This window comes from Myodes glareolus, chromosome X (assembly GCF_982192425.1).
Source record: "Myodes glareolus chromosome X, mMyoGla1.1, whole genome shotgun sequence".
Taxonomy (NCBI): domain Eukaryota; kingdom Metazoa; phylum Chordata; class Mammalia; order Rodentia; family Cricetidae; genus Myodes; species Myodes glareolus.
In genome coordinates this window covers 105,137,136-105,152,540 of record NC_142053.1, presented here as the reverse complement: position 1 = coordinate 105,152,540, position 15,405 = coordinate 105,137,136, and the positions used below count along the sequence as shown (strand labels likewise).

General features: G+C 38.3%; 1 protein-coding gene and 1 pseudogene across 2 annotated transcripts in view; both read right to left on the bottom strand.

Moving 5' to 3' along the window:
* Nucleotides 1-15,405, bottom strand: part of Prrg1 (proline rich and Gla domain 1) — a 114,856-nt gene that overhangs the window by 17,152 nt on the left and 82,299 nt on the right. For both annotated transcript variants that reach the window (XM_048436309.3, XM_048436317.3), the window contains exon 3: nucleotides 13,802-13,962. In XM_048436309.3, the coding sequence (XP_048292266.3) occupies nucleotides 13,802-13,962 (161 nt within the window). The remainder of the gene's footprint in view (nucleotides 1-13,801; nucleotides 13,963-15,405) is intronic.
* LOC148117435 (POU domain, class 5, transcription factor 1 pseudogene) lies at nucleotides 1,150-2,261 on the bottom strand (annotated as a pseudogene).

Here is a 15,405-nt window from a genome sequence, read left to right as displayed (position 1 = left end):
TTTCTAGTTTTCCAGGGAATTTGCTAATTCAATTATTGAATTATAGTACATTTTCAGGGTTTGGTTCAGTGGTTGCATAAGGCCCTGACTGTATAAGTCACTTGAGCACTGCTATTTTTTCAGCATCCTAAGCTATCTCAAGGTATATCCATGTTTGACAACCAGGGTGCTAAAGAGTACTTCTCAAAAGTAATTTGTTAAGATGCAGATTCTAATTAAGGAATATGGGGTTTTAGAGTTGGCATTACAACCACGCTGTGAGGTCAAATGGTTGATATTAGGCCACAGATCATCCTCTGAGTCATATAATGCAAACACTAGCTTTACAGAACAACTTGAAAACCTCTATGCTAAAGTGCACTATCAGTTTCATGTATGATGATATTAGTAGTTCTAATGTCCCTTTTGTTCATTTACTTCCCAACCTGAACATCCACTTGTATCTTTTAAGTTCAGGAGATCAGGATCAGCACTGCAACTTTTTGCTCTTTTTCAACTCAAGAACAAAGGCAGCAATTTATCTTCCCGACAAGTAATGCAACAGCTAAGGATTTTACCTTTCAAATGTGTGGTAGTTTTGTTAGTTTTAACACAAGGGAGACCTCCAGTGGTAAAATACTGGATGTGTACTCTATTCCCTAAAGCCTAAATACCTGAAAGAAACCTAGAAGTGAGTATAAAATGACACTGGCTGTCATGGTGGTGGATAATACATGAAATAGAGTGTGCTGTGAACTAGGTGATTTACATACACAATCTCCATAATGAAAAGGGATTAATTTTTGTTATCCTGTCAACCATAGGAGGAAAATGGAGGCAGAGACTAAAAAGCATACCTAAGATTCCTGAAGACAAGTAGCTAAAGTGAGCCTCTCATCCAGCAATATGTGGATAAAAGATTACCATAGCAAACTGCTCCTCGAAAACCCAGGAACAAGAAGGACCCACAGTGACTTTTTTATTAATGTGTCCCAGGCTTTATTTATTATTTAAGAACAAAATGATGAGTGACAGGCTCACGATCAAAACAGCATTACTGAACTTCAACTTCCCCACCCTTTTCGTGCTTGCGATCCCTCTATAGTAAAGGAGCTTCATCCCAAAGCTGTGGTGGCTCCAGATTCTCTATCTACCTCTCTCCCCCTTGCCTCAGCTCACCTCATCCCCAGGCAGGGCAGGCGCCTCAGTTTGAACGCATGGGAGTGAGCCCAGAGCAGTGATGGGAACAGTAGGAAAGGCCTCGCCCTCAGGAAACGGGACTGGAAAGTAGAGTGTGGTAAAGTGGGGGCTCCCATAGCTAGGAGCATCAAAATGGGGCCCTGGGGGGAGAGGAAAAGATACAACCCCCATCCCCCGGGAAAGGGGACCCGGCAGCCTCATACTCTTCTCGTTGGGAATAATCAGTGTTTGATCATTTGCCCTTTTGGCAACAGTTACAGAACCATACTCGGACCACATCCTTCTCCAGGTCGAGCTGCTTGGCGATAATGCTTATCTGCTGTAGAGTGGGCTTCGGGTACTGCAGAAACATGCTCTCCAGGTTCCCCCTAACGCAGTTCTCAATGCTCCTCTGCTTTCTCTTTCGAACCTGCACCAGGGTCTCAGCTTTGCTTTTCTCCTGAAGGTTCTCATTGTTGTCGGCTTCCTCTACCCACTTCTCCAGCAGGGGGCGCAGCTTACACATGTTCTTGAAGCTGAGCTGCAGCACTTCAAAGTGGCAGATGGTGATTTGGCTGAACACCTTTTCCAGAGAACACCCAGGGTGAGCCCCACGTCGACCTGGGTGTACCCTAAGGTAATCCTCTTCTGCTTCAGCACCTTGGCAAACTGCTCTAGCTCCTTCCGCAGATCTTTCATATCCTGGGACTCCTCGGGACTTGGTTCCACCTTCTCCAACTTCACCACACTGGGGCAGACAGTGCTGGGCTCAGGGGAGGCCTCCTCTGAGTTGCTCTCCATTCCTGCCCCTGCCTGATCTTCAGGCTGCAAAGTCTCCAGGCCAACTTGGGGCACTAGGCCCAGTTCAACATGAGGTCCACAGTATGCCATCCCTCCACAGAATTCATATGGCAGGGGACAAGGGGAGATCCCCAACACCTCTGAACCTGTCCCAACCCCTGGCCGGATTCCAGGCCCACCTGGAGGCCCTTGGAAGCTTATCCAAGTCCGAGGGTCCACCCAGCCTGGCTCCAGCCCTCCCGACTCATCACCCCCACAGGTGGGGGTGAGAAGGTGAAGTCTGAAGCCAGGTGTCCAGCCATAGGGAAGGTGGGCACCCCAAGCAGGGGGCCAGACGGGTATGTTTGTTTTGTTTTTTAAATATAAATAGATGACTGTTTTCCTTCATATGTACAAAAGAGCAATGTATTGATATATACATATGGAGGGAGAGGGGGAGAGTGCGTGTAAATAAGAATATGAAATGTTAATCCCGGTCTCATATATTGGAGGTTGGTTGACAGCTTCTAGGAAGTGGTTGGATCCTGAGGGCTCTGTCCCAATCCTCTGTTTAATTGAAAATATAATGACATTATTGGGAAGGGGCAAAAGGTCAGGCCCAGCTGTGGAAAATAAGTTACTAGAGATATAATTTTGAAAGATTTAGTTTGCTCCCAGTTCCTTTTCTCTTTGGCCTCCAGGAAGCCATAATGTAAGCAGACAGTGGCCATGCCCTTCCACTATGACATTTTCCCTCCCTGAGTCCCAGAACTGTGTAGCTAGCTGAACATGAACTAAAAATGCAAGGCAAAACAAATTCTTTCTCCTTGAAATTGTTCTGCTCAGTATTTGATCATTACATTGAAAGGTCAAATCAAAGTCAGAAGTTCTCAAAACAATCAACTAAAAAAAGAACAAGTTAGACGAAGAGTGGCAAAGGAGAAAGAATACTTTCTGGAAACTTGATTACTATGGCAGGAGGGATGGCTCTGCAGTTAAAAGAACTGACTGATTTTCTATAGGACTCAGATTTAATTCCCACCACCCAACCTTACAGCAGCTTACAAACATCTTTAACTCTAGTTTCCGAGTATTCTATACCCTTTCTTTGCTTCCTCAGGCATCACATGGACATCGTACATGGAGATATGTGCAGCCAAAATATACATACACATAAATCCTGACAAAAACAAAAATCACTGCACCAACCAAGATGTCCATCAATAAATGAATGAATGATGAAAATGTGATACATGTAAAAATGATATTCTCCTATACAGGAAATCATGAAATGTTCATGAAAATGGATGGACCTGGAAAGTACAATATTAAGCAAGATGAGACAAACTTAGAAATAAAGAAATCAAACAAAACATGCATGCTGTACCTCATCTGTGAATGTTAACCCTATAATGTGTACATGTATACATATAAATAGGTTTAAGTGTGGGTAAAGCAAAAAACAGATGAACAAAAACCAAAACCAACCAAACAAAAATCCCCCATATCAAAAAGGGGAAACAAACCAAAAGAAGACTGAGAGAATAATAATAGGAAATGAGGAAAGATGAGGGGTAGGCAAAAGGATGCATAGAACATGAAAGAGGAAAACAGACTGACATAAAGCTATAAGGGAGCCAAGCGTAGCAGAGTGGCAGGGGATGTGGGGTGAGGTAAGTCATGAAAACAAACTTTGTTGAAATGTCATAATGCTATTTAACACTTATTATACTAATCTGAAGAAATGACATGAATGTGGGAAATGGACTTGCCCGGAAGGGATAGGTAAAATGAATGGGAGGAACATAAGATCACTAGGGTGATAGTAATCAGTTAGCTAATTGGAATATGCATGAAAATGTTAAAGAATAAATTTAATCAATTACTTTTAAAAGAATCACCATACTTATTGTCTTACCTACATTTCAATTGTTGTGCTAAGATAATATAATCAAGACAACTTATAGAAAAAGATTTTATTGGGGGCGTACAGTTTCAGAGGGTGAGTCCATGAACATTATAGTAGAGAGTATGGCACCAGGCAAGCAGGTATGGCTTTGGAACAGTAGCATACAGCTTACACATCCTGACATAATCATGAGGCAGGTTGGGGGGGGGCAGCTAACTGGGAGCAGCATGGGCATTTAAAACTTCAAAGTCTATCTTGAGTTGCACATCTGCTCCAACAAGGTCACACTTCCTATCCCTTCTCAACAAGGCCATACTTCCTATCCCTTCTCAACTGTTCTACCAACTACAGACAAAGAATTCAAACACACAAAATCATGGAGGCCATTTTCTTAGCCTCTTAGGAGTCCAGGTAGATTGTCAGGTTTTTTAGTGGACGTTTAAGAAACATCATTCTGTAGATGGTACTGGTGTCATGTACCTGGATAAACACACTCAAAGAAAAGAGAATATTATAAGTACATTCAGGGTACCTGCACATTTAGAGGCATCCAGAAGAGCTGTTGGTCCCATCTTGACTATTAATTTATTTAAAAAACTAATAAAGTATAGCCATAAAATGTGTAAGCTACTGAGTATCTAAACATGCTCACAGTTTATCTAATATTTAAGCCAATTAGTTAGTTGGGGAAAAATAACCTCAAGCTACCACTGTAACTTTGAATTAATATTCTGTCAGTTTTGCCTTTCATGGTTTGATAATTTTTTTCACACAGTCTATCTTAGAATTTACATACTGATGTCACCTGGCTAAGTAGAGAATAAAGTATGCCAGAATACAGTTAATAAAATGATATTAAAAATATTAATCTATTAGTTCCCTCCAAAAACTTTGCAATAGGAAATAGTTTTTATACACATGGCTAAGAGACAAATATAATGTAAATTCTTCTCTACATATTCAAAGATTATACTAAAATCAAAACAATGCATATATGTTGAGAGTGAATAAAAGTGCAATATCTAGAATAAGGTAACAGTCAAGGTGAGAACAGGAGCTCTTCTTGGTGCCGTCTCTAAATAATCAGGTGCTGTGACTGTACTTGCAATGTTCTGTTTTCGTTCTGCTGAGTTTATCTAGGTAAACGACATCAAAACTGTATATAGAATGATGTTTCTCAAGTGTTTATTTAAAAATCTGACAATCCACCTGGACTCCTATGGGAAGAGAGTGCAAAGGAATAACAAATTTTATATAGAATAACATACTTTCTTTGCTCCTCTAGCCTGGATGTGCCCACTGCAAGCATCTCCAAGTTAATAATAGCATCATAACAAAGTTAATATAATTGTACCATCGCCTATTCATTACTATCAATTCATGGACAAATCATGTTGTGACTTGTTCCATCTGGAATATGCCTATTATTCTACAACCCACCAGTTATCACAGTAGTTCAAGTCACACTATTTTTTCACCTGGACTGAACACAATGACTGATGGCTATCAACTTGACTGGCTAGAGGCAAGGCTACAAAATTGGTAAAGAATACTTCAGGTTGTATCTGTGAGAATGATTGGCAAGAAGATAAGGAAAAAAGGTAAAAATAGAGTCATTTTAATATGAGAAGTACTGTCTATTAGCACAGACATATGTGTAGACAAATGCCCATGCTTATACAACGGGCATATACCCAAAGGATGCTCAACCATACTGCAAGGACATTTCTTCAGCTATGTTCATAGCAGCATTATTTGTAATAGCCAGAATCTGAAAGCAACCTAGATGCCCCTCAACTGAAGAATGGATAAAGAAAATGTGATACATTTACAAAATGGTGTACTACTCAGCAGTAAAAAACGAAACAATGACATCTTGAAATTTGCATGCAAATAGATGGAACTAGGAAAAAACCCTCCTGAGTGAGGTAACCCAGACCCAGAAAGATGTGCATTGTATGTACCCTTCATAGATATTGAATACTAGCTGTAAAGCAAAGGATAAGGAGTCTATAGTTCATGTCCCCAGAGAAGCTAAGTAACAAAGAAAACACTAAGAGAAGCATACATAGATTCTCCATGGGAAGGAAAAATAGACAAGATTTCCTGAGAAATCTGGGAGCATGGGGGTTGGGAAGAAGGGAAGGTGGAAGGGGAGGAGGAGGGGAGAAGTAGAGGAGAAGGAGAATTAGAGGGAATGAGATGGTCGAGATGGGGCAAGGACACAGACAGAGGGAAAAAAAAGAGATTTCTTGATTGAAGGAGCCACTATGGGGCAAGCAAGAAACCTAGAGAAATTCCAAGGAATCCACAAGGATGACTCCAGCTAAGACCCTAAGCAACAGTAGAGAGGGCACCTGAACTTGCCTTGCCCTGAAGTCAGATTGATGAATATCTTAAATGTCATCATAGAACTTACATCTTGCAACTGATGGAAGCAGATAAAGAGAACCATAGAGGAGCATTGGTCCGAGCTCTCAGTGTCCCAGTGTCCAGCTGAAGAGAGGGAGGAGTGAGAATAGGAGCAAAGAAGTCAAAACCATGATGGGGATACCCATTGAACCAGCTTGCCTGAGCTAATGTAAACCTACCAACTCCAGTCTGACAGCAAGGGAACCAGTATAGGATCAAACTAGTCCCTCTGAATGTGGTTGACAGTTTGCATGGCTGGGGTGGACTGAGGGGCCACTGGCAGTAGCACCAGGATTTATCCCTACTGCTTGCACTGCCTTTTTGGAAACCTGTATCTCAGTCTAGATATCGTGGGAAGGGGCTTGGTCCCTCCTCAAGGCAATGTGCTAGACTTTGTTGACTCCCCATGGGAAGCCTTACCCTCTCTGAGGTGTGGATAGAGGGTGGAGTGCGGAGTGAGAGGGGGCAAAGTGGAGGGAGCAGGAGGAGGTGAGGGAGTGGAAACTGGATTTGGCATGTAAAATGAGAAAAGATATATTTTTAAAAAATAACTTAAAATCAAAAAATAAAAATATGGGCTATACAAAAATGGGGATGTGAGAATGCGGAGACTCTTAGACACCTGATAAGAGAATCTGACCTCATTCACTAAAGGTGAGAATTTTTCATAAATGAGTCAAGTTGACACTTATTTTGGTGAGAACAAAATAACTTTATAGAAAACAGCTGTCAAACTAGAGAAATTGCTCTAAGGACAATATGCTTAGTCTGGGGACTCAGGGACAATCACAGCTCAATTCTTTGAACGTCTGCCATTCAGGTACAACTCACTGAAAATACTCGATAATGTCATCTTTCCTAGCTCCCACCTGGTGCAGGTTGAACAGAAAGACAAACATCTGGATGATCCTGAAATGAGGTTGCAGACAGTGGCTGCAAAAGATGGACAACACCTTTGCTAAAAGGCATGGAGGAAGCTCTCACTGATTGTTTTCTCCAGGTGGAAGGCACATTCCATGAATGCAAGGCCATTAACCCAATCATCATGGGTTTGTTTTCCAAAGTCAAGGAAACAGATGAGGCCTCTACCCTCATTCTAAAGTGTCAGGGACATCTCCAGGAGTGTGGACTATTCACGCAAAGAAGAAGCCAGTGAAGTTCTTCTAATTTAAATCTCCATGGTCACAGAAGAAGGCCATGGAGTGGTGCGGGAGAACTGTCTGTATTCTGTCAATCATGTTTTAAATAAACGCTGATTGACCAGGCAGGAGGTGTAGGTGGGAAAACCAGACAGGATGTGGAAATGATGCAAGCAGAGCAGGAGAATTCTGGGAAGGAGGAAGTTGATTCTTCCCACTCCTGCCCAGATCACCAAAGCAGCAGGATGTGAGCTGCCCCACTGAAAAAAGTATTGAGCCACATGGCTAAAATAGATCAGAAAAATGGGTTAATCAAGATGTAAGAGTTAGCTAATGGGCCAATCAGCTTTATAACTTACAAAGTCCTCTGTGTTATTTTCTTTGGGACTAATCAGCTGGGGGGCCGGGAAGGACAGAAACACAAACAAGCAGGCCCTTCATGTTACAATGGAGAAGTAAACATAGGAAACATAGAGCTGCAACTGGATGTAGCTGGTGATGGCAGCCTCACAGTCGGGATGGTAATTCTGTTGCACTCAGGGTGGCTGGCAAAAGCAGCAGCAGGTATGCGACACTCACTGTGGAAGTGCACAGAGGGCAGTGGTGTTGTCAGCACTGACAAGAATATCATGGCAAACCCATTTGTGGTTATTGGGTAACCTAAGAATTATGGTTCCTGGCTTTTCTGCGGCAAGTCTGAGACACCGAAAGGAGAAAATAGAGGATTATGGACATATTCCATCATGCCTGGCTCATGACATGCTGGGAACTGAACTAGGGATTTTTATAATATAATCTTTTAGAGTAAAAAGAAAAAAAGGAATTTCTGTAGCTTTAAGGAAGTTCAATAACTAGATAGAAGTGCTTCTTCATCATTTTTCTACTTTAAACAATACCCTAGATTTATAACAAAAGCTCATAATTTACATAATTTAAAAATAACTCTCCTAAAAATGATTTTAGCATCACATTTATTAAATGTCTAAAATATCAATTTCTATACTCCTTTTGCATTGGTTTTATTAGGTTTCTTTTTCTTCCAGACATACTTCCTTATGCTCTGAGTGTGTCATCTATGTGGTATGTTGCTTACGAAGAATGGACTGGGAATTGTCCTAGGAATAAAAACATGACATTGAAGTTTTTGGTTTAACGTGCTTTGAAATAAGAAATGTCAGAATTCAAATATGAATTTTCTTTGTTTGAAATGAGAAATGTCTCCCACAGGCTCATGTATTTGAACAATTGGACCCCATTTTGTGGTATTGTTTTAGGAGATGGTACAGTCTTGCTGAAGGAAGTATGTCACTGGGAACAGATTCTGAGAAGTCTGTATTTAATTTATGCTTTGGGTTATAACCCAGTACTATAGTATTGATCTTGTATCTCCAAGTGCTTACCTTTAGCCACTAGGGGCTCCTTAAAGCTAACTGCTAAGTCCACTTATCATGTTTCTCTTCTTTCTTTTACTTTTGTTTTTCTCTTTTGGCACATCCTTATTTTCTGATACTACAATAAATGCCAGCCTTAGAATAAGTCATTTCTTCAAAGAGTTCTGGCTTCTTTTCTAGACTGGAGATGTATAAGCATTCAGTGTAAAGTACTTGCCTACCTTGTGCAAGACCCTTAACTCAATCCTCTGCTCCATGCATAGAAAAGAAAAGATCATAGAACTAAGGACGAGATAGGACTGTACAAGTTTGATAAACATATAGACTATTTTTGTATTCCTTGAAGTGTGACAACAACTATCTTAGAGTCAAGCAAAGTAAAGCTGAAATTATTTGTGAAAAAAGTTCTGAAATAATTACTATAATTTTCTTCATAGTAACTCAATATTAAAATGTTCATCACATAGAGATTCTTTATGTCCCCCAAACCCAGGTAGAGGCTGGGAAGATGACTCAATGGGTATAAAGCATTAGCAGAAGACTGTAGACCAAGATCAACCCTAAGATACCACCCACACAATAAGTCAAATGTGATGGTTTGGATACATCTGTATCCAAGCATTCCTATTGTGATCTGGGAGATTAAAGAGGATGGTGGCCAGAAGCTCTAGCTAGCCTGCAGCACAGTGACAGAAAAAACAAGGTGATGAGATGTGACTTTACAAAATTTGTCATCTTAGCTCTACACACACACACACACACACACACACACACACACACACATATGTGTGTGTATACGCACATATATTATTTTAGAAAAAAAGAAAGGAAAAATTACCTGGCAGAAATATGAATCCTAAATAAAACAGCTATAATATAACATCTAAAACTTGAATGAAATATATTTACTGGGGGTTGGAGAGATGGCTCAGAGGTTAAGAGCATTGCCTGCTCTTCCAAAGGTCCTGAGTTCAATTCCCAGCAACCACATGGTGGCTCACAACCATCTGTAATGGGGTCTGGTGCCCTTTTCTGGCCTGCAGGCATACACATAGACAGAATATTGTATACATAATAAAATAAAATAAATTAAAAAAAAGAAATATATTTACTGAAGGCTTTGTCTGTTTAAGGCAGTATAGAGTGTATAATTTCACACCCAAAGAGATTTGTAAAATTAAAATATATAAAGGTGAAATGTTTATTTGAAATAAATACAGTCAGTAGGTGGCAGAGTTGAGACACCAAATAAGATTGATCTGTTTCTCTGAGGTTTGAGAATGACAGGCAGAAACCCTTTTCGACTTCAATTTTATTGAAGTATAGATGACAAAAAAAATCTATGTATTTATGATATAAATGGGATATAGCTTAGTAGAGCACCTGCTAAGCATGAAGCCACTGAATTTAATCCTTAGCACCACAAACAAACATGGAGCTGTGAATTTCAGGCTGGAATGTAAGTTAGTGGTAAACTGCTTGCCTAGCATGTGAAAGTGTCTGTATTAGACCCACAATGCCCCTCTGCCTCAAAAAAGGTGGATTAAGTGTTTATATAAACTTTCATGTGAAAGTCAGTTACTTCTGATAGACCTCAACCATGATAAAGAAAATTTAAGATATTCTGTATCTGTTCCACAGGAGTTACTTAGCAGGTAACATATGAATCAATCTGACTTACCTACATGCTGAAAGTGAGGACTACTAAACATAATGTCTTTTCTTCAAATCCATAATTAGACTTGTGCACTATATTAGGTAAAGTGTTACAAATAAATATTCCACTGAATGCTATCTACTAAATTCATGTAGTTTACATTTTAGTATATTGAAGATGTTATAAACTCTGTTTCAAGTAAGAAATTTCAATATATAAAAAGATAAGGCATTTAGGAGAAAACAAATCTGAAAAGCTAATCTTTTTTCTCTCTTTAAAATCTTCTTAGCATGTAACAAACATGATTCTGAAATACTTACAACGAAGCAGGTAAAGGAAGACAGTGCCACTTTGACTTAAATGCCTTCTAACACATCCTATTATAAATACTATAGTTTTAATCAGAAAAGCAAATTTGGATGACAGACTTTAAAGCCATAGAAAAGGCAACAAATCAATATAGTAAAAAAATCCATTTTAATGTCTACATCTCTCATCTAACTCATGAATAAAATTTAAACCAGTTCCTTCTTTGTTTTAAATGTAATTTGTAGTATCACAATTCATTACTTCTTTCCTCTATCAAAATTTTATATAGCCCCTATTATGTGCCATAATGTTGTAGCTAGGAACCAAACAAATGAGAAATAGTGCTGTCACAGGGATAACAGTCTTGGGAGGAAAGTAGACAGCTAATAAATACAACAAATCAATGTCAGAAGGTGATAAATGGTATGGGGGGAATCAGAGAAGATAGAATATTTCCTTATTGAGAAAGTGAAGATGCACAATGACATGACTGCAATCATCAAGCTCAGACAGATACCTTTGGAAGAGAAGAGCACAAGAGTTGATGCCCCCCCTGTAGAGCATCATGATAAAATAGTGCTGCACTAGGACAGAAATGAGCATAATAAAGGACAGGGAAAGTGCTCTGAAAGGAAGCAGGAAGCCACAACTAATCAATGAGTAGAGTAATAGGAGTTGTAGGGAAGATTTCTTCTGCAGGGAAATGACAGTGGAGGATTGAAGCAGTTGTACCTTATAGGTGATTCTGAATTCTTTGGCTTTTACTAAGGGAAATATGAAGCCACTGCAGAGAAGATAATATATTGCTTTTATTTTTCAGGCTGGCTCTTAATAATATAGACTAGCCTAGTCTGGAACTCATTACACAGTATATTCACAATCTTCCTTTCTTCCTGAGTATTGCTTCTATAGCTATAAACTACCATGCATAGTAAAGAAAATTTAAAGTGTCATTCTGTCTTGGTATTTTAAAAATTAGGTAGATGTCAGAGATTTCTAAATAAATAAAGGTACTTGTGACTAAGCTTGATGACCTGAGTTCGAGCCCTAGAATTCACAAGAGTACTGACTTGTTTGATTGTCCTCTGATCTACTGGCATGTGCCCCTCCCTCTTCCTACAAAATAAATCAATGAAGAGGAAACAAAGTTGAGTGGGCAGAGAAGGGGAGGATCTTGGTAAAGCTGGAGAATGAAGGGAATTCGACTACATTGTACAAAATTCTCAAAGAACTGATGAAAAAAATAAATGTAAAAATTTTAATTATGTGGAAAGTATAAAAATATACTTGAGATGGTAGTGATGATGCATTAATCATACATTCTGATGCTGGGACAAATACCTGAGAAAAACAATTTAAAGGAAGGAGATTACATTTTGCTTATGGTATCCTATACTTAGGAGGTTATCAGTGCATGGCTGGTTGAATACATTGCTCTGAGTCTGAGTCAAGGCAGAATATCATGGTAACAGGAACATGTGGCAGAGGTTATTCATGTTATGGTAGTCAGGCAGCAGAGAGAGACAGGAGGAGTCAGAAAGAAGCTACTCTTCAAAGATACACCCACAGTGGTTTATTTCTTTCACTGAGGCCATACCTTCTAAAGCTTCCAGTAGATGAAACTAAACTTTCAATACATGAGCCTGTGGGATCACTTAGTATTCAAACCATAACAAATGGTTTTGTTGTAAAGAGGCAACAAGTACATGGGTGAAATTCTAGTAACCATGGCAAGAGCAGATTGTTTTGAGAGTGTAAACTGAAAAAAAAAAATCCCAATAAAAACACTAATTTTTCTTATGCTAGACAATTTAATACTAAAATTTACATGAAAAATGTAGCCCATTATCTCTTGGGTAGGTAAGAAGAGTTCAAAAATTACTGTAGAATACCATATCAAGGTAGAACTACTTCTAATTTATATTAGAACACACAACATATCTTCTGAAAGGAAAGAGATAAACTAGAATAGAAAACCCAGAAATAGATGAAGTACATATGGAAACCAGGATAAGTAAATATAACTAAAGGAAATATATAACTAAGAATAACTAAAATGACTAGAGTGAGGAGGGCCTGTTTGCTGAATGGGACTTGGAAAACTGGACAGTCCTCAAAAATCATACTCATAATATAACAACTACAAGTAAAACTAGTAAAGCTGATGAAGATCATAGTTTGTTAATTTATGAACAGATTTTGCTTTTGTGTTGGGCACTAGAATCTAGTAATTTCCAAGGCCCCTTTTTCTTTCATCTCTAGGGACTTCTTCACTAAACAAAACATCAAACCCTCCTTCTTTGAAACATGTATGTACCCACTGTTACTGCAGCTTATTTGATGTCCCTATAGCAAATTGTATGCCACTTATTTAGCATATGGTATTATTTTCTTGATGCACAGGCACAAAACAGCTAACTCTGGTTTTATAATTCCCAACTGTAAAACAGACCTTAACAATTTACATCCTTGCTTTTTGCTTTCTCAACCCTGTTCTCTGAATTGCTTGCTGTCAGAGTAAAGTGAGGTAAAGTAGTCTTGTAAAATGTAGAAGAAGAGTCTAAAAGTATACAGAACTAAAACAAATTTTCTCTGGTATAATAGTTGATGCCAGGAGTCTCAAGCATGCAAGTGAAGCATCCTATCACTGAGCTATATACCTCCAGTCCATGATAAATAAAATATCAAAACACTAACAGTGTCCCATACTTCTCCATTCCCTCTCTCTCATTAGCTATAAAAATGTAATGAGATCATCTACTTTCTGGATCAAAGCCTTGGGTGAACTTGATGCCTTGCAACTATAATAATTGCTAGCTAAGCAGAGCACTGTGGAAACATGGCCCTCAAACGCAGACCAACAAAGACTGAAGTAAACTAGGTCTCTCCTATACAGAATACTATTCATTTGATATTACATGGAGATTTCTTCAGTAAATCAACTTTTAGTTGAAAGCAGTGCATGTACTTCGGAAACGTAGAGTTCAAAACTACATCAAAAGGTAAGCAATTCTGTGAACATGTTTTAAGTTACCAGTATACTTACAGTTTTTTCATGATTTTCAAAAGCCTCTCTGGCTTCTTCGTATGTGCAGACTTCTTCTTTGCACTCACGCTCAATGTTGCCCTGTCTTATTTCTTCAAAAAGCCCATTGGCTCTTGGGTAGCGTTTTAATACTGAGTTGGCCTTTTCTCCCGTGAGGAAAACTAAAAAGAGATATAATAATAAGCATAAAACAGCAGTAAGAAACTCATGTGGGAAATTGATATACAAGAAGAAAACTGCCTGTTTGTCCTCAGAAAACACACAATATTCTAAACATCTTTCAGTAAACCAAGAGTGAAAAAATGTTTTAACTTGAAACGAAAGTATTTGATAGATTCCTCATAATGGGAATATATGCTTTTAGTCCACATGGCTCTGGGCAGTAACAGTGACATAGTTACCCATGTTATACCCAGACTTAAGCACATTCCTGAGCACCATGGGTGTTTAAAAATAGTAATAATGATAGCATTACTTATATTCATTACTGTAAGTGGATACTCCAAGGCATTCTGCAAGCAAACCAAAGGCCAGTTTCTGCCTACCTAAAAATAAATACAAATCCAATTGACCTAATAATATAAACCTAGAGAACCATTACTTAAAGAAAAGACTTAGCATGGTGAAAGTCTCATTACAGATCTCCAAAGCTTGTAAAAGATAAAGAATATACTCTAAAGAACTTTCTGGAAAAAAATGAAATATAAAAGATAAATTTATCTACACCTCAGTTCAAAAAGCAGTAGTAATAATTGTAAATATAGTATAGCTATACTTCAAGGCACTTAATCTCATTTCATCATATTTAAAGAAAATTATTTTATCATGAACAACTGTAAGCACGTGTGCACACGTATACATATGCAAACACACATGCAGCATCCTTTTTAAGTTCAATTTTTTTCTTTTTTGTACGAGGTCATCATGATTTGGTTTATACTTTACATATATGATTCATTTAAATTCAGATGATAAATTTTAATTGACAAAGCTTAATCTGTATTTGAGTTTCATAAAATGCAACCTTCAAAGTATAGTCACATAGCCAGACAGAAAAGGTTTCCAAACCTGAACTTAGTCATAAAATAAACTTCAACAGGTGCAGTCCTATTGGCGAAATGTGTCATCTTTTTCAGGATAATTGATTTCATTGAAGCAAATATGGTAATTTTAAAATCACATTACTTTATACTAAACAAACTTACCTACTCTCCCCTCTTTCTCCCTACCTTTGCTCCTGGTCACAACACATTTTTAAAAGTTATATTTGTAATGAATTCTCAGGCAGTTCTCCTATTACCACAGTTTAAAAACCACTACCCTAAGATCAGTTCCTCAGAAGATGGTTTTGAGTGTTTATGGAAAATTTGTTTTATCAGATTTAGACATATTTTATTGTGTGACTTGTACGGTCTTTAAAATATATTTAATATATACATCAGAATTATCTTAAAAACGAGTGTGTCTGGTTTTGGTTTGACTATGGAATTCTTTCCAAGACATATTTAACAAAATTATAACATTTTAGTCCCAGGTCATATTCATATCTTCTAAAATAACATTAATATAAGACAGCAATTGACTTGTACCCAGACTTCTTTTTT